Source organism: Hyperolius riggenbachi, chromosome 7, assembly GCF_040937935.1.
Source record: "Hyperolius riggenbachi isolate aHypRig1 chromosome 7, aHypRig1.pri, whole genome shotgun sequence".
Classification (NCBI taxonomy): domain Eukaryota; kingdom Metazoa; phylum Chordata; class Amphibia; order Anura; family Hyperoliidae; genus Hyperolius; species Hyperolius riggenbachi.
The window spans coordinates 39,388,963-39,411,623 of NC_090652.1; the positions used below are offsets into that span (position 1 = coordinate 39,388,963).

The window sequence follows — 22,661 nt, forward strand, 5'->3', positions numbered from 1 at the left end:
GAGAGATCGTGGTCACATGAATGTCGAGCCATTCCTCCTAGCACTGCTAGAGGATGGCTCAGATTAGCAGGGCATCTTAATGGGAGGGCCGTGGCCTGGACTGCTAGTCACTGGACCTTTGCCTGGCAGTCTAGAATACTAGGGCAGAAAGATTTCACCATCTTCTGCAAGACTTGTAAAGATTCAGTAACAAGTGTACACAACTACCATGGCAATTGTTTTTGCTTGTAGATACGGGAAGGGAGCCCGACATGCATACAGTGAAAACCCTGTAGATTTATTTAAAGCCAGCAAACAATGGATCAGTATTAATTGAAATTCTCATCTTTATTAAAAAAACAAAATGAGTACATTATAAAAAAGTAACCTAAAGCCATGAAAAAATATTTGTCTGCATTTCTAACTCCAGGAGCTTAAAAATATTAAGTTATTTCACATAAACTGGAAAGGTTCTTGCAGAGCTGACAGGAAGGATTAAATATTCAGAATAGCTGTATGCCGTAAAAGTCTTTTGGATTTGTATAAAAAGCTGTGATTAGATCCTGTCAGTCTTATTGGGAAACCCTGAAATCTTTTGTGCAAGGGTGTGTGTGGACATGGCCATCCATTAAAGACATATCACAAATCCAAAACTGAGCAATATTACAGAAATGTATAAACCTTTTTACCGATACTCTTGATCCAACATATGCACAATAGATCAGTTTTCAGGAAGATTAGTTATGACCATGAAACAAACTCACTGGAGATCAAAGCTTGAAGGTAGACTTCTGGTTTTACGGAAAAATACTGAGATTGTACTTCAATATACAGCTCAGGAGCATTTACGGAGTTTCTAAAAAAGAGGCCTTCAGAATTCTTGCTAAAATCCTAGGTCCTGCTGGTTTCATATGATTCAGGCAAAGTTCAGAAGTTCCACAAGTAGTTTTCATGAGTTCTTAACACAAGAATTAGTATCGCCAAGGTTAGAGGTACAGTAATCTGAAACCAAAGTTTAGTCATTAGAGGTCGAGTAGCATTTTTGTTTTAAAAATGTCTGACTTAATATGCATTAAAATAATCCACATGGAAGAATCTAAAAGTATTTTCCTCAATGAGGTAGGCGTGTCTAAACCAAACAAACATTGCACAGGAGTTGCATCAGAAGGTCCACATCCTGTAAAGTCTACACAGCGCTTTCCGACACAAGGATTGTTAAGTCGATCTGAGCCTGGTCAAGCCAGTCCAAGTAACTCTTGCAGACGAAGTAACCAGCAACCTTTTGATTGTAAGCCGAGGTAATGGATGGTGGTGAAGGAGAAGAGAGGTCTTCCTGGTCAAGAATGACATTGAGTTGTTTGCTCAGGGCATCTGAATTCCTTTTAGACATTTGCAAGAGATTGGCAAGGTTGTGAGCGTTAGGATTCAGTGAGCTTTGCCAGGTGTGGACAGAGGCAAACCAGCGGGTCAGAAGCTGGAAGGAGGACTGGATCAAGGCCAAACGTTTGTAGATAGATGAAGGAAGGTCTTCGCGTTTCAGAACAGGGATGCTGTGTGGTGGAGTCTGTGGTGGGTTGAAATTGGTTGAAAATGGAGGACCTTGATGTTTGAGCTGTTGGGAGAAGATGGCATGAGAGAGAGTTTTACGAGGCCCAGCATATATAGCATAAAGTCACCATTAACAAAACACCATTCACTGGAATTTTACCAAGTTTCTCTGCACTAGAGAAAGCCACTGCCCTGGAGAACCACAACTATAGCCTGAATTGAAATCAGTTTTGGGGTGGCATAAGGTGGTGCAGTCATTTGCCAACACGAAGGACATCTTTAAAGTGGACCCAAATTAAAAATACAAGATTTCAGAAATAAATCTATTTTCTAAATTATAATAGCAGCCTTTTTTTCAGCTGCATGACGACAAATTTAAAATATTTTACATTTATTGGAGGAACCCCTCCCTTCCTTTCATATTGGACAGAAACCGGCAAACTGGTGAGTAGCAGGTGTCTGGCAAAGGAGGAATTGCTAATGGCTGCCACCTGTATAACCCTAGTTATGGAAAGAGAAGGGTGAAAAGCATGCACTGAAATGCTCATAGGCTTGAAGGAGTATTTATTTATCTTTGTATGTGTCAGAGTGGTGCAACTTTTTTTTTTTTTTTTTTTTTTAATTCAAAAGTTTGGGTCCGCTTTAAGTGCCCCATTCCAAATGTTAGTCCTTCATGACTCCCGAAATTCCTTGCCTTCTTGTTGCCCAATTCTATGATCAGAAGCCCAGACAACTTCCTGGGTGCTAGTGTACTTTAGGACACCTAGCAGGAAGCTTCATAAGGAAACTCCACTAATGTGGTTGGTGGATGGCACCCTCAAAAACTTTTAGGTTGCAGATCTGTTTTTAGTAAGCTACACCCACACTATTTGGCCATTCATAAACGTTGTGCTGTAGAGTGTGCTGTGGTTGGAGGAGAACCATTACTTCTTGCTGGGTCCCCTAGACTAGCACTACTTCCTGTACCACAGATATTCACTGCACTCAGAACTCATCTGACCATCCCTCTAGCAGTCTGGGAAGGGCTGCTGGCGTGCATTATCCTGCTGGTCATACATTTTGGCCAACAAAGCGATCAAGAATTTTTGGGGCATCAATTTCCCTGCAGATTTGCTGGGACGATCATGATAAAATAAAAGCCACTGTATGGCTACCTTTCGTCATTTTCACAACCTAAAAGTATTAATGACATGAAGGCCACACAGTTGCTGCTCATGAAGGCCACACCCTGACAAAACACCCACCTCTATATAGCGCTGACATCTTCTGCAGTGCTGTACAGAGTTGGATTAGTGAATAATGGCGCACAGCACCTATGCATAAAAATGGCGTCGCATTAAAAAGATATGCTTATCGCTGTTTATAGTTAGTACTGCATAATGGTGCACAGGGAAGAGAAAAAAACGGCACACAGTAACATTGTCAATAGCGCCATTCATATGCCAAACAGCAGACATTATTTAACTGCAAAACTGAATGGATTTAATGCAACACTGTCAAGGTTAGGGTTAGGCACCACCAGGGGGGGGGGGGGTCTAGGGGTTAGGGATAGGCACAGAGAGGGTTCTGTGTGTTAACACTAATTTTCAATCAAATAAACAGAGCTAAATAACGATAAGGCTTTAACTTTAAATAGCGATAAGCGACAGATTAGCGGCAACACCGTGCGCCATTATTCTCAGGCGCCATTTTCAGATGGATCCGTACAGAGTATATATTGTCTTGTCACCAACTGTCCCTCAGGAGCTCACAATCCAATTCCTACCATAGTCATATGTCTATATTGTGTAGTGCATGTATTGTAGCCCAGGGCCAATTTAGGGGGAAGCAAATTAACTTCTGTATGTTTTGGGGATGTGAGAGGAAACCTGGATGCCTGGAGGAAACCCACCCAGACATGGGAAGAACATACAAACTGTGCAGATAGTGCCCTGGCTGGGATTCAAACCAGGGACCCAGCACTGCAGTGAGAGCTAACTACTATGTCACCCATCCCTTATGGTGAAAGCCCCCCCACTAGTTTGTGTAGCCAACTACTATACCTATTCTCTTAACCCCAATAGCCCCAACCCTGACCATTGACCAGAACCTGCCTACAGAGCTCAGCCATTCTGAACAGGTGGTTCCTCCAAACCTGAGTGGCGTCTCCATACTACTGCACAGGTGTGACCTGTATTTAGGGGCATGGCTACAAACTTCTGTGGGTACCAGCACTGGAGAAGAGGGATGAGGGGAATGGGGAGGTCCTTGGAGGATCCAGCAGCAGAGATGGGCTTTTGAGTAGAAAGCCACTTGAATTTGAAATTGCAATGAAGGTTGATTAAGACAAGTGTGAGCATAGGAGATAAGGGGTTACTTACCTAGAAGTCCGTCAGGCTGCTATGCGTCTCACTCCACTTGCACACGACCTGTGGGATGCTCTTCCTCCAAGCCAGAAGGAGGAAGTGCGGTAGTGAGTCGTGGAACGTGTCCCACAGGTCGTGTGTGAGTGGAGCGATACGCACAGGAGCCTGACAGACTTCTGGGTAATCCCTTGTCTCCCATGCTCACACCTGCCTTAAATCAACCTTTTTGAATGCCAGTGGCTTTCTACTCAAAAGCCCATCTGTCCAGCAACTTCCTTCTCCCAAGGCAAGCATCTTACATTTTTTGCCTAAGGGCCCTTTCACATGGGCAGTTGAACTGTGTGCTCACCAAGCAGTTACAAGAGTTAGACCAAGGCCATCAACTGCTTGTGCAAAAGGGTCCCAAGTCTCACAGGTTTACTTTAGCATATTGGGCCTTTAGTTTATAATGGAATAAGTTTAGACTCCTACATGTCGCTGTATGTCTGAGTGTACCTGGACTTCCTGTACAAGACAAAGCTGCCACTTACATATTCAGATAGCAGCGATTCTGCCTCCGTCTTGGCCAGACCCACCAGAAGCAGCGCTTGTTGCTTTTCCCTCCTCGCATCATCCGCCTCCAATGGCAGAGCACGGAGTGCTGGCAAGTTTTCCACTGCAAAGCACAAGAAACTGGCATCAGATAAAAGCACAGCTCAGCTGCTGTAACAAGCACAGGTGAATGCAATAGAATATAATTAGCACAATCATTTTGCTCTATTTGTATTACACGAAGCACTACTAGATTTTAACCACTACAGGTGATGTCCCCTTATGGACCAGAGCAATTTTCACATTTCAGCACTCCTCCCATTCATCAATAAACTTTATCACTACTTATAACACCAAAACGATCTCTCTTGTTGGCCACCAGTTAGGCTCTTTGGGTGGTACTGTTTGCTAAGAATTTTGTTCTATATGGATTTTAACAGTTCAGCCATTATAGTTACAGAAGACTGAGGACAGCAGCATGGGAGCAATCTGTGTACATGGGGCTGGAGGAAGCCCCAGGTATTGAAGCCCCCCCCCCCCAAATTATTCAATCTTGTCTCTGGCTCAGTGAAGTAGTATTTTTTTCTCCTTTTAGGGTCCATTCACACTAGGGTGATTAACAGGCATTTACCGCTGATCACCAGCAATCGCTAGCTCTAGTACAGGTTTTGCAGAAAACTGCAACATTCATAGGTGAGGTAATTCATGTCTTGGCAGAGCTGATTAAAGTTCTGTGGATTGCCACAAAACATGCACGGTTGGTGGGCCTTGAGGGCAGAGTTGAAAAGCCCTGCTCTAGTGCATAGTTATATGGCAGTGATACACTGCTGCAACACACACACACACACACTTTTTTTCTGAGCGATCCGCCGGGCAGATCGCTCAGAAGCAGCCGTATCAGTCCGCCGACAGTGCGTACACATGCCGGACTGTCGTTGGAACGCCCACCCAGCGGGAGGTGACGACGGACCAGTCGTTGCCTCCAGTCCAGCGTGTGTACAGACCGTTAGTGGATTGAAGCATGTTTGTTCGGTAAATAACCAATTCTGCCTCATGCAGGGAATCTTTAGTAAATTTGGGAAAAGTGTAAAATACTGAATGCAGTGGTTTACTGAACTGACTTTAGTGAATTGAGGTCACTGTCTAGACGTGAGTGGAAATACTCTGTGCCAGGTAACTCCCAACTTGCTTTGTTTTTAAAGATGAAAAATTCTCCTAGGAGAAATGAAAGTGTTTTTTTCTCCTCCTTCTAGAAGAGCTGGTTCACATGGGCATATTACCCTTCTTAGTGGTCAGGCTCTAGCTGGAAATCTGCGGCTCAAAGCACTACTCCTGTGCCTGAGAGTTATATGCAGGAGCTGCTACAGACCACTTTTTTTTCCTTGTTTTTAGGGACTTAAAGCTAATAAGAAGATTGCATGGCTTTTAGACCCTAAATCTGGAAATCATCATAACTCCAGAGAGGTTCAAGGCAACAGCCGCTGCATCGTTTATCCGGGTGCTGTCCGTTCAAATGAATGGAAGCATTTTAAACGTCAATGCTTACCCTTACCACACTCAACCCCCATCTTGTCCTGGAAGCTACATGCCAGGATTGGCTATGCTCAGCACTTCTGTGTCCCTCTAGGGAACTCAAAACATGATGAAATGCCAGTGACTAAAGCAATCTGCTCATTTGCAGAAAAGCTTCTAGCATCGCCTGAATGTGCAACCACCAAAAGCCAGTGTCTACCTGCCCCAAAGGACTGCCTTGCAACTGCCAAAAGCCCGTGTGAACCTGACCCAAAGGACTACCTTGCAACCGCCAAAAGCCCATGTGAACCTGACCCAAAGGACTACCTTGCAACCGCCGAAAGCCCATGTCTACCTGCCCAAAAGGACTGCCTTGCAACTGCCAAAAGCCCGTGTGACCCTGACCCAAAGGACTGCCTTTGAGGCAATATTTTTTGTTTTGTGCCTAGTATGTGATGCTAATAATTCTGAGATGTCGATTTTTATACTAGTTTGCATGGTCACAAGTCTGAGCTCTATAAAAATTACAGCCGAGTTAAAACATATTTGACTGGTCCATCTTGACCTGCCCACCAGCTACAATCATAGGGGAGAGGATGAGAGCTGTGTTGGTCTAACAATAACATTCATGGGTGGTGCTATGCTGGGGCACTGCCCCCCCCCCCCCCCCGCTGGGAATCACTGTGCCCCCCATGAGTGAACACACACACGAGAACGAGATCTTAGGCAAACAATTTTCAGGGCAGAGGAGTGTAATTTTGGGTACCTGGAGTCGGTGGTTTCATGAACTGGGTTGTTGGGAGTCAGATAATTTGTGTACCGACTCCACAGCCCTGGGAATCCTGGTATCTGTTGTATACTGTTGCTATGGTTTCCAGCAGGTATAGCTACAGGCTGAAAAGAAAAATGTTGCATGGCAGCCTTCAGTTACAAGTTTTGTACTAAGGCAGAGTTACCCCTTAAAGGACACCAGAAGGAGGAGGATATGGAGGCTGCCATATTTCCAACAGTTGCCTAACTATTCTGAACACATCAGAAGCACAGATGGATTAAGATGTAGTAGATTTTGACACATGGAAACAAGCTACTCAAACCTTATCTGCATGCTTGCTCAGGGTCTATGGCTAAAGTATCAAGCTAGAGGCTCAGTAGAACAGCCAGGCAATCTGCACGGTTTATAAGGAAACAAATGTGCCCTTTAAGCTCAGGCAACGCCAAGTTATATTTTAGCTGTGTACTGAGAGTTACAACAACTGATATCAATTGGGTGGGGGGGGGGGGATGCATTTTAACACAATCTAGTTTTATACTCTCCAGCATCCTCCATATTATAGGTTCTGAGCAGCAGGTCCTACAGAACAGAGCTTTGTTAGACTGGCTGCTGGAGGAAGAAGGCGGTCTGGGATAATTGGGAGGCTGCCGATGACAGCTCAGATAATAGCCCAGAAACACGAGAGGAGGCAGATATACAATAGAGGCATTGTATGCTGGTCAACACCTCAACTATGTGCTCATAAACATTCCAGAGATGTTCTGGATCTGCCCATATCTTGTTTTGGCATGGGCTCTGAACAGTAATCTCACCCTTTCTACTCCCACCATAGGCCCAGCCACTGACCACAGGCCCAGCCACTGACCACCAGACTGGACAGCATCATTCACAATTGCAGATCCTGGCCTACAACAAGTCCGACATCAGTCTAGATGTCTGGCAAACCATCCCAACAGATATAACTAAGGGTGCAAACATGCAATTTTGATTAGAAAATCATTGATCAATTTCACCACCTGTAGTATGAGGGCCAACAGATATTGAATTCTATGAACAGCTTGTGTGGATAAAGGGTGGCCATACACCCCCCAGATTGTAAGCTTGCAAGGGTAGAGTTCTCTCCCTTTTGTGTCCAGGAAATCACACATTTTATTCATCATGTTACTTCTGTCACTGTTGTTACCAATTTTGTATTTTGTCAATAATGTGTTTTGTATATTATGTACACAATTGTCTGTATTATGTAACGCCTGTTTTACTTTGTACAGTACCACAAAATATGTTGGCACTCTAAAATAATCTGGTCAACAGATTTCTCCCATTACTAGATCTGATTAAATACCTACACAAGAATTTCAGCATGAAGTCTATTCAAAATCTGCACACCACACATGTAGAGGCAGCTCGCCCTCACCTGCCCACTGTGTGGTTCTTTTCTCCCCACCAGCCATTCCAGAGTCCCGAGGGGATTACAAGGCAATGGAGGGGCTGGGAGGATGGCAAGGGAGTACATGGACCTCATGGGGCTGGAGGAAGCCCCAAGTATACATATCCCCATTATAGTTGTATCAGTCAGGTACACTTTAGAGGAAATCTAAAAAGGTGAGGAAAGCAGTTTAACTTTCCTGGGGCTTCTGGCAGCCCCCATCATTCGAGACCCTTCAGCCAGCAGCAGTGACCCCCTCAAAGATGGCCAGTCGGAGCCATGTGCACCCTGAACTTGTTCCCATTGACGATTTATCTGTAGGGACACGTGTGTCATGTCAGCTTTGTGGGGATTGCCATTGCTGGCTGGAGGGTCTTGTAAGGATGGTGCAGGCACAGGATGACTCCAGAAGGCTGCAAGCAGCAAGGTAAACTGCCCCCCCCCCCCCATTAAATTTCCTTAAAAGCATCCCTGACAGATTGGGGATATTTATACTTACCTATGGCTTCTTCTAGCCCCATGAGGCGTTTGGGTTCCCTCTCCGGCCACTGTTGCACACTCCTGTGCATGAGTGGCCCGGCTATGCACAGGTGCAGAATGCTCCCAGTTGCCGGAGCAAGACAGGTGCGCATGCGCAGAATACCACAGCCGGCCAGATTACAAGACAATGAAGCAGCCAGAGAGGACAGTGTGGGAACCAATGCACCTAGGGACTGGAGAAAGCCCCAGGCAAGTATAAATAACCCCATTACAGTTCTCAGGTTTCCTTTCAGCTCATACTACAGGGAAGTACTAAAATTGGCCAATCAAAAACTGACTGGATGGAACAGTGTGTGCCAGAAATATGGGTCTCCACCAACACTCCCATGATTGGCCTATGACAGCTTTAAGAACAGAAACATGGATAACAGAAAACATGAACACATGAGCTGGAACTTCTATACATAAATCACGTTCACTTGGGTTCTCTGGTTTGCATGGTCTTCCTAAGGAACCATTTGAGCCTTGAGGACCCCCTCTGTACAGCCGCTTACTATTAGCTATGACTTTTCTTACAGCTATGATAATAACTAGAGGAGTTAGCAATCTACAGGCCCTGTCACAGACATCCATACTGCAGGATTTATGGAACAATCATTCACACAGGTCCTAAATTCCCTGCTAAGGTGGCCTCTGAGTTTTATGGGACTTGGGAATATTTTGTTGTCTTTTTCCATTCAATCTGCAAACAATAAATAAGGTGAGAAATTTCATATGTTAGGTGTTAAGAGGTCTTCTCTTGGAAGCAGGACATCTGGGCGCTGGAGGCCCTGCGGAGGTTGGGGCACTGCGGATTGCATCATGGACAGCACCCATATTGCCATCATTTACTGATCCTAACATGGGTGCCCAACGCCCACAGCTACAAGTGCAGTAATTTGTAGGTTTGTGACACCACCAGATTTATAAATTGCTTTTCTCCCACAGGACCTAAAGCACATAAGCTGGTCTCATCACTACATTGATGAACAGGAAAACAAAGTTATGTGATCATAAATGCTAGACTAAACAGGTAGCTTTGTGCGATTTAACCGTGACCAGGGTTGGAGCCATCTTGATTAAGTTTGGCAAGACATTCCACAGAGTAGGGACAGCATGACAAAGCTCTAGCTCCAAGAGGTTGCAACAAATCCTTCAGCTATACGGGGCCTAGGTTGTGTAGAGATTGGAATGTTAGCATGCCAATTTTGAAAAGGATTCTCCATTTTATGGGTAGCCAGTGTAATGAGCAAAGGATCGGTGTTATGCAGCAATGGTGGGGTTATCTTGTTTAGCAGTCTTGTGGCAACATTCTGCATTAGCTGCAGGTCCATTTGGAAGGCCTGCATAGAGGGCATTATAGGGTTAGGCATACATGTGAAATCGCCACCGGGAGACATATTCAGTATATGGCTGATCCTGCTGCTGCACAAGTCCCAGCAGCGTTATTTACTAGCTGTGATGCGTGGAGGAGACCAGCATCAATGAAGCAGGTAAATATTACTCTGGTCTCTGTGGGGCAGAGGGTGTGGAGGGAGATCAAGTATGGTGGGGAGAAGTTTGGATTCCAGGGGGCCCCATGACTTTTTGCAGGAGGCCTTATGGGCAGTTTTGCTCCTGACTGGAGCCCCGTGAATTGCTGTAGTTTGGCTACACTGTAAGCAGCACAGGTTATGCAGTCATGCAACATCATCCCGTCACACCTGTTCTCATATATCACCGGCAAGTTACACAGTTGTCACTACCAATTGTTCCCGGCCTCCAGGAATCAGCTGCTCTGATGCCAGTATTATTCTACTCATAACCCCTTACATCCTGGATTGTATTATAGCAGTAGTGGGAGCAGGACAGAAAACCCTCCGTGTGCATTTCAATTACAGAGGACCTGAGGAATCCACAATATCCAGTAAACCCTAAGGCCCCCCCCCCCCCCCCCTTCTGGCACTCAACTGCGTGCTGTGTTTCTGGTAAAAGCACTTTTCCAGAGCGGTTTTGTAATTCACTCCCTGACACAAGTCGGGAAGTGAACTCTTTGACCTGGAAAATACATACAATGTATTTATTCTAAATAATGTGAAAGCAATCACCACATGAAGCAGTTTTAAGAGTGTTTAGCGCTCTTCCTATCCCTTCCATTATAGCAAAAATGCCCCAAATGGTACAGGCACCGCTTTGCTGAATGTGCAGCGCACAAACTGCGCTGATTTGAACCGATTCAGATTCATTGAACAAGCATTGTGGGCGATTTTAAAAGGCCGAAAACGCACCCAGTGTGAACGAGCCCTTAATCAGGGCGCACTATGACATGTGGCTGTGCTGCACTTGTGGTAGCAGTGCGGTGGTGTAGCACAGAGCCACGAGAGGCTCCAGCTTACTGCACAGCAGTGTCTGAAGATGGGCACAGCCCTCTTGACAAGTATTAGAATTCTTTGGGGGCTGCGCTTGGCAACAGGGGGATGAGAATGGAGCATTCTGCAGCATCCATAGGCTTCCCTCTAAGCATTTACTTTTGACCAGAGCTTAAAAGGATACTTAAGGGGCACTACGGCAAAAAAAAAAAAAAATAAATAAAAAAAAAAAGTAAAATTTGTGCAAACATACAAGTACATTTTTTCCCAGAGTAAACTGAGCCATAAATTATTTTTCTCCTATGTTGCTGTCACTTACAGTAGGTAGTAGACATCTGACAGAAGTGACAGGTTTTGGACTAGTCCATCTCTTCATAGGGGATTCTCGGGATTTAATTTTCAAAAGCACTTAGTGAATGGCAGTTGCTCTGTCCAACTGCCAGAAAACAGTGTGGCAAACAGGAAGGCTGGCCAGCATCATTGTTTAAATCTTTAGGGAATATCTTTATAAAGAATGAAAGCCTTGCTGAAAATCCCCTAAGAAGAGATGGGCTAGTCCAAAACCTGTCGCTTCTGTCAGATTTCTACTACCTACTGTAAGTGACAGCAACATAGGAGAAAAGTAATTTATGGCTCATTTTACTCTAGGAAAAAAAAAAAAAAAAAGTACTTTTGTTTGCACATATTTTAAAATGTTTCGCTATATAGTGCCCCTTTAACCAGATTTATTTTTTTTTAACTCACCTGGGGCTTCTACCAGCCTCCTGCGGCTATTCCATGCCCTCACAGATCCTCCTGCCACCAGCTAGTGTCATTTTTTGGCTGACAGGCTTACTCCACAGGCTTGGCCATGCGTCTCCGTGTTCCCATCTACAATAGTGTCCTGTGCAGGATGCCTCTGGATTCTGGAAAGGGGAAGCCTCTGGATTCTTATAAGGTTTTCCCAATCCTTCTAAGCCTTTGCAATCCAGCACTGGCTCCCACAAAACCACGGCTGACAAAGGACGTCTGCTGTGCTGCAGGCACGCCTGCAATGTTTACCTACTGCAACCCTGCGCAGGAGCAGCTCTCCACTTGGGTGGAAATAGCTGAGACCAATCAGATCTGCTGTACAGCACTGGATAGCGGGAGGGGCTCTGGGCCCGATGCAAGTGCAGGAGCAGTGCAGAGCCCATCAGTTGAAGACTAACGGGTGACTACGCTGGAACGAGGGGAGGGGAATGGAAAGGCATAAGACCATCTGCAAAAGCTTTTATCATTTCTTCAGCAACTGACTGCTGCCAGCTCAAACCCCCCATCCCGCTGAAACACCCCTTTAGTCAGTTATTGATTTATAGAGCGCCAACATATTGTGCAGGGAAGGAGTGATTGCCCTTTTGGCTAAAGCCACTACTCCCTACTGACTGAAGGTCAATCATGGCTTCATACAGGCCAATTTCACCTCCCTGGCTGTACTGATTGATATACATGTCAATACAAAACATGCTGTGAACGGTATTGACGTGCATACACCTCAATACTCTCCTGCACTGTATACTAGAGCCGGTACGAGAATATTAGCCGCGATTAGAAATGGACACGTGTGTTGCCGCAAAGCTCATGTCTAACGGCAAACTTCAATGTTTCATAGCCGGTTGATAGCCGTATATTTTTTTTAATATACGGCTATCAACCGGCTATGAAACATTGAAGTTTGCTGTTAGACATGAGATTTGCGGCAACGCACACGTCCAGATCCAATGAGCAGTCTAGAGCCACCGCCTCCCCCCGGCGGGCGCTCTCTGCCTCCCTCTTCGGGTGTGCTGCTGCCAGAGTCCCGAGCTGCTCCCGGGATATTTAGGGCGGCCTGCGAGTGCGGGCCTGGCTGTGGATCCCTCCTACAGAGCGGCTCCGGGAGCTGAGAGCAGGCGGCGTGTGCTCCGACACCCCGGGGCCAGGAGGTACCTGCTCAGCGGGGAGGAGGCAGCATTTACGCCTGTGTCCGACCATCCAAGGCCGAGTTGCTGCTCTGCCGTCCACCCATCCCCAGTGCAACCCCGGCCGGGTCACCTCGCAAGTGTCTGATACAGTGCGCAGTGTATCCAGTGTATGATCCACAACGGTACGAGAATATTGGCCGCGCCGTTATCAAAGCCGATACAGCGCCGATTTGTAATGTGGATCATAACGGTATGGAAGATACACTAGGTTGAACCGGCGGGTCCAATTTAATTGTGCGGCTAAATAGCCGTTTCCATACTAGAGCCTTGCGTGACATTTTGGAAAGTTAAAGGAAAAAAAAAAATATATGAAAATCACTTTTTGCACAGAAGTCCTGGGGCAATTGAATAACAGGGAGGTTAAAGGACAACATATTTCCTTTTAACACAATACCGATTGCCTGGCTGTCCTGCTACTCTTTAGTGCAAGTTGCACCTGAAAAAAAAAAAAAAAGTGAGGCAAATCCAGGTCAAACACCTAATCTGCATATGCTTGTTCAGGATCGATGGCTAAAAGCATTAGAGGTAGAGGCAGAGGATGAGCAGGACAGCTAGGCAACTGGCTACCTCCATATCCCTCTCACTTCATGTGTGCCCAAGTGTTGTGGTGGGATGGGGACAGTTGCTATGGAGCCCCATAATCCCCAGCTACACCACTGCATAGGAATAGAAGTCTCCCAATGCAAATGTATGCAGCTTGAAAATGGACAGGGCAAATCCTGCCAATATCTGTGCACTATCAGTCTGCATACACTGAAAAGTCTGCCTATTCCTGCATCTCACTGGCCAGCCCTAAGCAGCTGCCGACTTCAGTTACCTCAGTATCTCACTCAGGGCCGGGCCGAGGCATAGGCTGGAGAGGCTCCAGACTCAGGGCGCAGTGTAGGAGGGGGCGCACAATTCATTCAGCTGTCATTCCTAATTGTGTTTGAAGCAGAAAGAAATAAGAAAAGGGGATACATGGCAGTGACTGCAAGCCAGATAACTAGATAATCAGGTGTAAGGGGGGAGGGGTTGGAGGCCCTGAGGCACCTCTTAGTCTAATAGCAATCAGTGTGTGAAGCTGGGGTGGAGAGATGGAGGTGCGCACTTTGGCGTCTCAGCCTTGGGTGCTGGAGGACCTTGTCCAGGCTCTGATCTCACTTCCTGTGAGAATTTGCTGGTTAGAATTGGGAGGTATGGTGGGAGAAAGGAAGGAGAATCGGCACTGCTGCTATTACTTTTATTCCAGAGTGCAGAACAATTCTATATCTATTGTGCAATAAAGCAAATCTTCAGTGACATATCACAAAGATCAATCGGATATATTGTGAAGACATACTGTGCTGGGAAGGTGCTGGAGATGGTGCTGGGCACAGATAGCCTTACGGCCGTTTCACGCCAAATGCGCTTCTGCGGATTCTGAAGACGAGACTATTGATAGCGCCGACGAATCAGAAAGGTTACCAGTTCACGGCAGAAGCAACGCTAAAAATTTCTTTAAGCACACCGCTATAACATGCAAATCCAGTCAAACGGTGGGTGCTACAAAAAGGCAGCCTCCGTAGACGCGCATTTGGCGTGAAACGGCCGTAAGGCTGTGCCCAGCACCCACCCTCTATGCGCCACTTTCCCAGCACAGTAGGTCTTCACAATATATCCCCGATTGATCTTTGTGATGTCACTCTGAAGATTAGCTTTATGGAGGTCACTGTGAAGATTAGGTTTATTGCACAATGGATATTGAATTGTTCTGCACTCTGGAATAAAAGTAATAGCAGCAGTACCAATTCTCCTTCCTTTCTCCCTCCATACCTCATTGATCTGTCTTCAGAGCATGCTGACAACACCAGAGTCTGTGGAAGTTGTGTACTCTGCTGTACCCTCCTTGCTGACGGCGCAATGTAACCGACTCTTTACTCTTCCAATCACAAACAAGAATTTTTTTGATCATTTGCAATGAACCAAACGTTTATATAGATAGAAGTTCAACCAGAATCTGCATCAGTGGAAATTAGCTTTGATTAGGTGTAATCCAATGTGTAATCTACTCAGCTATCAGACTTATGCTGGGAATACACGGTTCGTTTTTGCCTTCGTTTTAGCCTTCGATTCGTTCAGTAAACGAATCGAGTGTTGAAAACGTATGTGAAAATAGTCATAATCTCATAGTTTCGATTAATAGACCCCAAAAACGAACGACTAGTGATCGAACATGTTTGATATTATCTCTCTTTATCCATCTAATCGAGCCATTGGTAGGCTTGATGGCTGTTCAGATCGATTATATATTCGTTTATGCTAGTCCGTCCCTGTAAAAAGGGATTTTCGTTTCGTTTCTTTGCAGCCTTCGATCATTGGAAAAACAAAACCATCAGAATCGAAAAAAAAAACGAAACCGTGGGTGGTGATATTAACCGTACGTTCGATTATTTCGGGAACGAAAAGGACAAAAGGCACAATCGAAACGAAGGCTAAAATGAAGGCAAGAACGAAACGTGTATTCCCAGCATTACATGCTGGCCATTCGATACTTCAAGAGCCTGTTTCCACTCATGCAAATTCTAATTCAGGTCAAAAAAAGGATTTGCATAATAAGCCACCGCTAGTCATTTCAGATGATTGACTTGCAAATGTATGCTGATCTTGTAAATTGTACACTGTCAAAAACAGAGCCAGGTTGAAATCAGTCAATACTCACTGCCAACTTTGATTGGCCACATTCCTCACAGTAAGCGAGCAGCTGACATGCGATTCCACCGCAAGCAGCCACGCTCCTGAACGAGGCCTCAGACAACACATGAGTAGGTTTGTGGTAGAGATAAAAAAGCAAATTTATGAAGCATGAACCAATCAAATCCTGCCAAGGTAAAGTTTGACTGGTCCATTTTCAAGCTGAAAACATTGCTGGAAATTTGCCATCCTTAGTTTTTGGATTTATTGCAGAGTAACTGCAGTGGAAAATACAGCTTTAGCAAGTTTCCAAATTAGACTGAACCAACCAATACAAGATACCCATATCTAGATGGACTTTACATTACCTACCTTTATTTTATCCTTTGATTAAAGCACAACTGAAGTTAGAGGGATTTGTTAATGTAAATTGCCTGGCTGTCCTGCTCAGCCTCCCCTGCTCTCTGCCATAGTCACTGAACAATGCAGATCAGGTGTTGCTGCTCGTTTCAGGTGAGTGATTCAGACACTACTGATGCATGATGAACGATCAGCAGGATGCCAGGCAACTGGTATGGTTTATAAGGAAATGTGGCAGCCACTGGACACCACTCAGTTCAGGTGTCCTTTAACCTCCTTGGCGGTAACTCCCGAGTCAGGCTCAGGGTGGAAGAAGCCAGGAGTGGTGATCCTGAGTCCGGGTAGCTGCTAGGACATATTTGCAGGGACAGTGCAGAGCAGTGGGTGTTTTAACTCACCTCTGGGATACAGATGCCGGCAGCCATGCTGGAAGTTGCACCACATTTAGACCCTAAAATCTAGCAATACTGCCAGGTAGGTTTAACAAAACAAGTTGCCTGGGCATCTGCCTCTAAAGCCCAGTACCCATTGAATTTTGATTTGCCAATTTCCCCCCACTATTGCTGGTCACTTATGAGCCATACTTTTTCAGCCAATCTTACCATTCCTATGTAATATAAGAACTGCCTTAATTATCTGTTCAATATATTCAATTTACCCTTATACTACATAGATTTGGTATAATTGGATGAAAAATATTGGATCATTTGTGGCCACTTTTGGTATAAATGCAGATTTCAAATTATGAACAGATTGTGCAGGTAAACTCATACTACACAGGGGTGGTAAAAGGCGCAGGTAAGCTCTCATACTACACAGGGGTGGTAAAAGGCACAGGTAAGCTCTCATACTACACAGGGGTGGTTAAAGGCGCAGGTAAGCTCATACTACACAGGGGTGGTAAAAGGCGCAGGTAAGCTCTCATACTACACAGGGGTGGTAAAAGGCACAGGTAAGCTCTCATACTACACAGGGGTGGTAAAAGGCGCAGGTAAGCTCATACTACACAGGGGTGGTAAAAGGCGCAGCTAAGCTCTCATACTACACAGGGGTGGTAAAAGGCACAGGTAAGCTCTCATACTACACAGGGGTAGTAAAAGGCGCAGGTAAGCTCTCATACTGCACAGGGGTGGTAAAATGTGCAGGTAAGCTCACATACTACACAGGGGTGGTAAAATGTGCAGGCAAGCTCACATACTACACAGGGGTGGTAAAAGGCGCAGGTAAGCTCACATACTACACAGGGGTGGTAAAATGTGCAGGTAAGCTCACATACTACACAGGGGTGGTAAAATGCCCAGGTAAGCCCTCATACTACACAGATGTGGTCAAAGTAGCCAGTCATAATTGCATGGATTTATCAAGCTTCATACTTTGAGCCACAGACCCTGAGCATGCAGATCAGAGGTTTCTGACTGAAGTCTGACTGGAATCGCTTCATGCTTGTTTCAGGTGTGCGATTCACACATCACTGCAGCCAGAAAGATCAGCAAGGCTGCCGGGAAAATATTTAAAAGAAAAAGATGGCAGCCTCCATAAACCTCTCACCTCAAGTGTGCTCTAAAGAGTTAAATGCCAATGGACTCATTAACCTTCTTGGCGGTAAGCTGCACAGGAGGTTTTCTCCGGCCCTGCTGGGCCGATGTTTAATTTTTTTTTTGCTGGACGCAGCTAGCACTTTGTTATCTGCGTCAGCACACCGATCGCCGCCGACCTGCGCTCGGTCGCCGGTATCCGTCGCGCCGCGCACCCCCCCCCCCCCAGACCCCGTGCGCTGCCTGGCCAATCAGTGCCAGGCAGCGCTGAGGGGTGGTTCGGGACTCCCAATGACGTCCCAACGTCGTTGACGTCATCCCGCCCCGTCGCCATGGCTCGCTACATGATATAAGAAAAAAAAAATTACTGCTGCGCTCCCTCCTGGCGGAATTTTTTATACCGCCAGGGGGGGTTAAGTGAAATACATTAGTGTCTTCAGATTTTCCCCATGCCCAACACAGGACCACATCCACCCGGTTAATTAAAAGCTTGAGGCCTTCATCTAGCCATCAGTTCATTAATTGGTCATTTTCCACATCTGATAGGCTCTGTGCAAAGTTCCAGCTTAGCCCTCGCATATTATGTTGTGTGTGAAATGAGACTACATTATGCCATACGCACCAATACAAAGTTAGAATAGCACAGTTACAATGCAGTACTGTGAACAGGCCCATTATACCTGTCCTTGCGACTTCCAGCAGTGCATGTTATGCAGGTAACCTCACCTATGCACAAGCGAGGTAATTAGTCTCAGCTGGGTGGATTCCATGTAACTGAGACACTAATTATCCCACCTGGGCATAGCTGAGGTTGCCTGAGAAACCTGTATTGTTGGGGAGTCACTAGGACAGGTAAACATTGATAAACATTCAATATTGATTGGGCAATTTTACAACCTTTACATATAGTATGATGGCCAACAGAGCTGAAGCCCTTTCTACATGGAGATGGTAAAATTGGGTGTGTGTACCAGGCTTAAAGAGAATCTGAAGCGAGTATAAAACTCGCTTCTCTTATATTCAGCAGGGGCATGTGTGCCCCTGCTAAACCGCCGCACAACAGGGGTCCCTTACACCCCAAATCCCCTTCGTCCTCGCCAGGGATCTCTTTCGCATTGAGGCAGGGCTAACCGCTGCAGCCCTGCCTCACGCGCGTCTGTCAGCGCGTATCTCCGCTTCTCCCCCGCCCCTCTCAGTCTTCCTCCACTGAGAAGGGCGAGGGAGAGGCGGTGATGCGCCGCTGATAGACGCGCTGAGAGGCAGGGCTGCAGCCGTTAGCCCTGCCTCTAGGAGCAGCAAAATCTACGACCAAGTTGGTCGTAGATTTTGCAGGGGGGGGGGGGGAATTGGGGGGCAAGGGACCCCCGTTTAGCCGCGGGAAAGCAGCGGTTTAGAAGGGGCACACATGCCCCTGCTGAATATATTAGAAGCGAGTTTTTTACTCGCTTCAGTGTCTCTTTAAGAGTAATGCTGGGCATACATGGTCAGATAATGCTTATCGAGCCGCTGATGGCTCGAGTGATAAGTTCCAACCTGTCCGATACCCCGCTGGATCGATACTGCACTCAATACTGGCGGGGAGACCAATGGGAAGAAACGAGCGGCTGATTAGCAGCGCCCGTGGGGACGAGCAGGAATTGATCCGCGCGGACGAGCTGGCAGAGCCGCTGGCTCGATAACAGTGCAAAACCTAACAGTGTACGCCCAGCATTAGGGCCCGTTTCCACTACAGCAAATCTGCACGCAGATTCGCATAGCCAATGGGCCGGTTTCCACTTGTCAGAAATTGTGCGGTGGACTGTACAGCAAAGCCAGCAGAATTTGCACACCGCAAGGCTAATGTGCGATTCGCCTGTAATGTATTTATTAGGAAATTCACATGCGTTTTAATTTTGCGAATTTCCCATGCAATTTAGTGTACAGTTTCACTTAAAATCAATGTAAAAGCACATAGGCACTGACATGGTTAAATTCGCATACTTACAGATGCAAATTTGAATGAATTTGCAAACATTCATTTTTGCGTTTCCCACAACAGAATCGCACTAGTGGAAACAAGCCCTTAGAAAATATGAGGAAAGAGTGCTGTAAAGACATTGTTCAGCTGTATCCAATGTGTTCTGCTCAATGGAAAGGTAAAGAGGGATAATGGGCAGCACAAGAGAACCAGCACCCTGCAGCATGGGCATGTGGAAGAGAAAACATGCTCATTTGTCACCGAGGACCTGCAATGGCAGAGCGCTAATCAGAGGAACGGTAGGCACACTAGGGCTTTGGGATCTAGTCTTACTTAAGGGAACTCCGCTGGAAACCTCATAGGGAAATTCCACTAATGTGATTGGATGAAAAGCACCCTCTCACTTACACTATTTGGCCAATCACAACACTCTGCACTGTAAGAGGGTGCTGTGATTGGAGAGCTGTGCCCAGTGCTGGTCGTACGGATCATTACGCGTAATTTTACGATATTACGCATTATGGTTACGGCGTAGAAAATTATGTATGGTTCATGACTGTAATTACACGTTAACTTACGCAGTTACGCTCAAGGATACCGTAATGTAGGCACTTACGCTACGATGTTACGAGTAGTGCCGTAATACCCATTAATGCGTACTTTTTGACACATACGGACGATGTGTACGCAATAGCCGTCAATGTGACAGCTATTGCATACACATTCGTATGCGTCAAAATGTATGCTTATATACTGAAGGGCGGGAAAAGATACTATTGGTTGCTTAGGATGTTGACTGATTGGCTACTCTTAGAAAAAGGGGAGTTTTTATGTTAGTAATTATGCGTAAAATTACACACATTGTAATTACGATACTACTTTACTGCTTATGCGTAAATAATTATGCGTAAGACCGTAAGTTACGTATAGCGCTTACGCATAAATTTGCATTCAATTACGATGCATAATTACGCTCATGCGCAATTTCAGCCCAGCACTGGCTGTGCCCTGTGAGGTTTCCTGCTGGGTCACCTAAAATAGACTAGTGCCAAGCATTGGTCAAGACCTCACAGACCAGATCACTTGGCTGAGTTTTTGCCCTCTACTGGAGAGCAGAGATGAACTAAAAATTCCAGCTTTGGTCAATTTCTTGCTCCATGAAGCAAGATTCAGAATTACCACCACAACACAAAGTAATCAGATGCAGATGTGATTACCTGAGTTAGCATTATCCTATAGACAATAAAAGTAGTATTGTTCCACCCCTTAATACTTCAGCAAAACAACCCCAAATACACAATGGGGTGTTCTATGAACCAATATATTCTCTTTATTCTTCGTTCACAGTTTCTTCAAATCATGGACAAGATGTATGGGTACAGATTCAGAACTCCAATTCACACAAAAGACTGTCCGCCACGCGTTTCACAGCCAAAAGCTGCTTCCTCAGAGGCACTCCGCATTCAATCAACTGAACCAACAACCAGTACCACCGCAATCTGAGATTCTTAAGAGAATTGTGCTCAGTGACGATTCCATGTGTAAATTGACTGAGTCGCTGAGCACAATTCTCTTAAGAATCTCAGATTGCAGTGGTACTGGTCATTGGCTCAGTTGATGTTTGCATGCGGAGTGCCTCTGGGGAAGCAGCTTTTGGCCATGAAACACAGGTCAGGCAGCTTGTGTGAATTGGAACTCTGAATGTGTACCCATACATCTTGTCCGCAATTATTATCCTTCCAGATCTGATTAGTCTGTGCAGCGATCTTGTATGCCCTGGGGTAGTTGGGTCAGCATGGCATAACAAACATCACATGACAGCAGAAAGATGCCAGCTGTTATAAGGGAGCTCAAACTGGCATCAGGTGACTTCCTAGTAGCCACCAGTAACCTGTGGCCAAGTTAACAGATTCTATTCCCAAAAACAAAATTAGGTAAATACAGAAAACTTGCATGCTTGGACTTGTAGTGTCACAGCAGGCAGGATGAGCCCAGTGGCCTAGCAATAGGGGATGAAGGCAGGGCCAGTTCAAGCTACAATGGGGCCCTGGGGCAAAATAAACCTGGGGGACCCCTGCCCAACATATTCATCCCTTGTAATTCAGATTATTGCATGACTGGACATAGGGAAGAGGCAGACAGCAGGGATAGGCAAGCTGCTATTCTGACAAATTGGTGCAGGGGCACAAGTCAGGGGGAGACCCTTAAGTAGTCAGGGGTCCTGGGGCAATTGCCCCCTTTGCCTCTATGGTAGCACCAGCCCTGGACAAAGGTTGCAACTGCAGCAGGGCCCCTGGACCAGAGACACCCTCCATCCATCTTATTAGCTTTGCATTGGTGCTGTGCTGGTAATGAACAGCTCTATATGTGCATTGTATAGTGGTGATCCTTAATCTAAACACACCTCTCTGACACTGCAGCTGTCCTTGTAAGGCTTTGGGGCTCAATATCAATAGAGTGCTTGGGGCCCCAATCTCCTTAATTGCGCTACTTGATGAGCCGCTGTGTTAAATGCCCTAAGCAGTCAGGTGATATTAAACACCAGAAGAGCTGGGCTGCAGGATTATATAACAGGCACAGATAGAGTTACAGAGCAGCAGAAAGTTTTCACAAACTTTAGCTAAAGTTCCTACCTGTGATGATCTCCATGTAGTGTGAGCTGCAGACTCCCCCTGTGTCAGAGTGCTGTGTGTGTGTCTGTGTGATGAGCCTGTGGTGTAGCTGCTGCTTCCCCTCCCCTCCTCTTATCCCAGCCCAGACTCCGCCCACTACTTACCACTAATTCCCTGAAAGGTTTTTTCCCCTATGATGTCAGGATCCCCCTCCTCCCTCCCTCCATTCAGGCTTGCAAGGCTTCTATGTCAGCCTCTGGCTGGGATCCCAGCTGCCTCTGGTCGTGCAGACTGGCATGACTTCGCTTCAACCGCTGCGCAAGAGCTGGCAATCGACATCGTCACCCACAAACGTGTGGATGTCGGCTGCTTGGAAAGGCCGACTAATGAGATCCCCTGCAGATACCCACAGCGAACATTTCACAAGTGTGGCTTCTGCTACGCAAATATCCGTCAACATCATTTGCATTCAGTTTTCCTAACGTATTAAAGGGAATCTGAAGTGAGAGGTATATGGAGGCTGACATATTTTTTCCCCCAGATTCACTTTTTTTTTCCCCGCGTGTGAGTAAGGCCTCTTTTCCAC

The 22,661-nt window shown here is 46.0% G+C and overlaps 1 protein-coding gene across 2 annotated transcripts; it reads right to left on the reverse strand.

Annotated features, from left to right (window-relative positions):
* Positions 1-308: 308 nt before the first annotated feature.
* Positions 309-22,169, reverse strand: LOC137525482 (cardiotrophin-1-like). Of its 2 annotated transcripts, none has more exons than XM_068246593.1 (3): positions 22,097-22,169; positions 4,403-4,527; positions 309-1,591 (listed from the first exon to the last, which is right to left on the reverse strand). In XM_068246593.1, exons 1-3 carry the CDS (start codon positions 22,110-22,112, stop codon positions 1,166-1,168), a joined length of 567 nt encoding a protein of 188 aa, XP_068102694.1. In that variant the 5' UTR covers positions 22,113-22,169; the 3' UTR covers positions 309-1,165. The 2 variants fall into 2 exon arrangements, with proteins under 2 accessions (XP_068102694.1, XP_068102693.1); XM_068246592.1 differs by lacking the exon at positions 22,097-22,169 and adding an exon at positions 6,682-6,759.
* Between the last annotated feature and the right edge of the window lie 492 nt (positions 22,170-22,661).

What these genes read in the sequence shown, in the direction of transcription:
- LOC137525482 (XM_068246592.1), bottom strand. An exon ending in AATCGCTGCTATCTGAATAT is followed by an intron (nt 1,592 to 4,402) that starts GTAAGTGGCAGC and finishes TTCTCCCAACAG; the next exon opens with CTCAAACATCAAGGTCCTCC.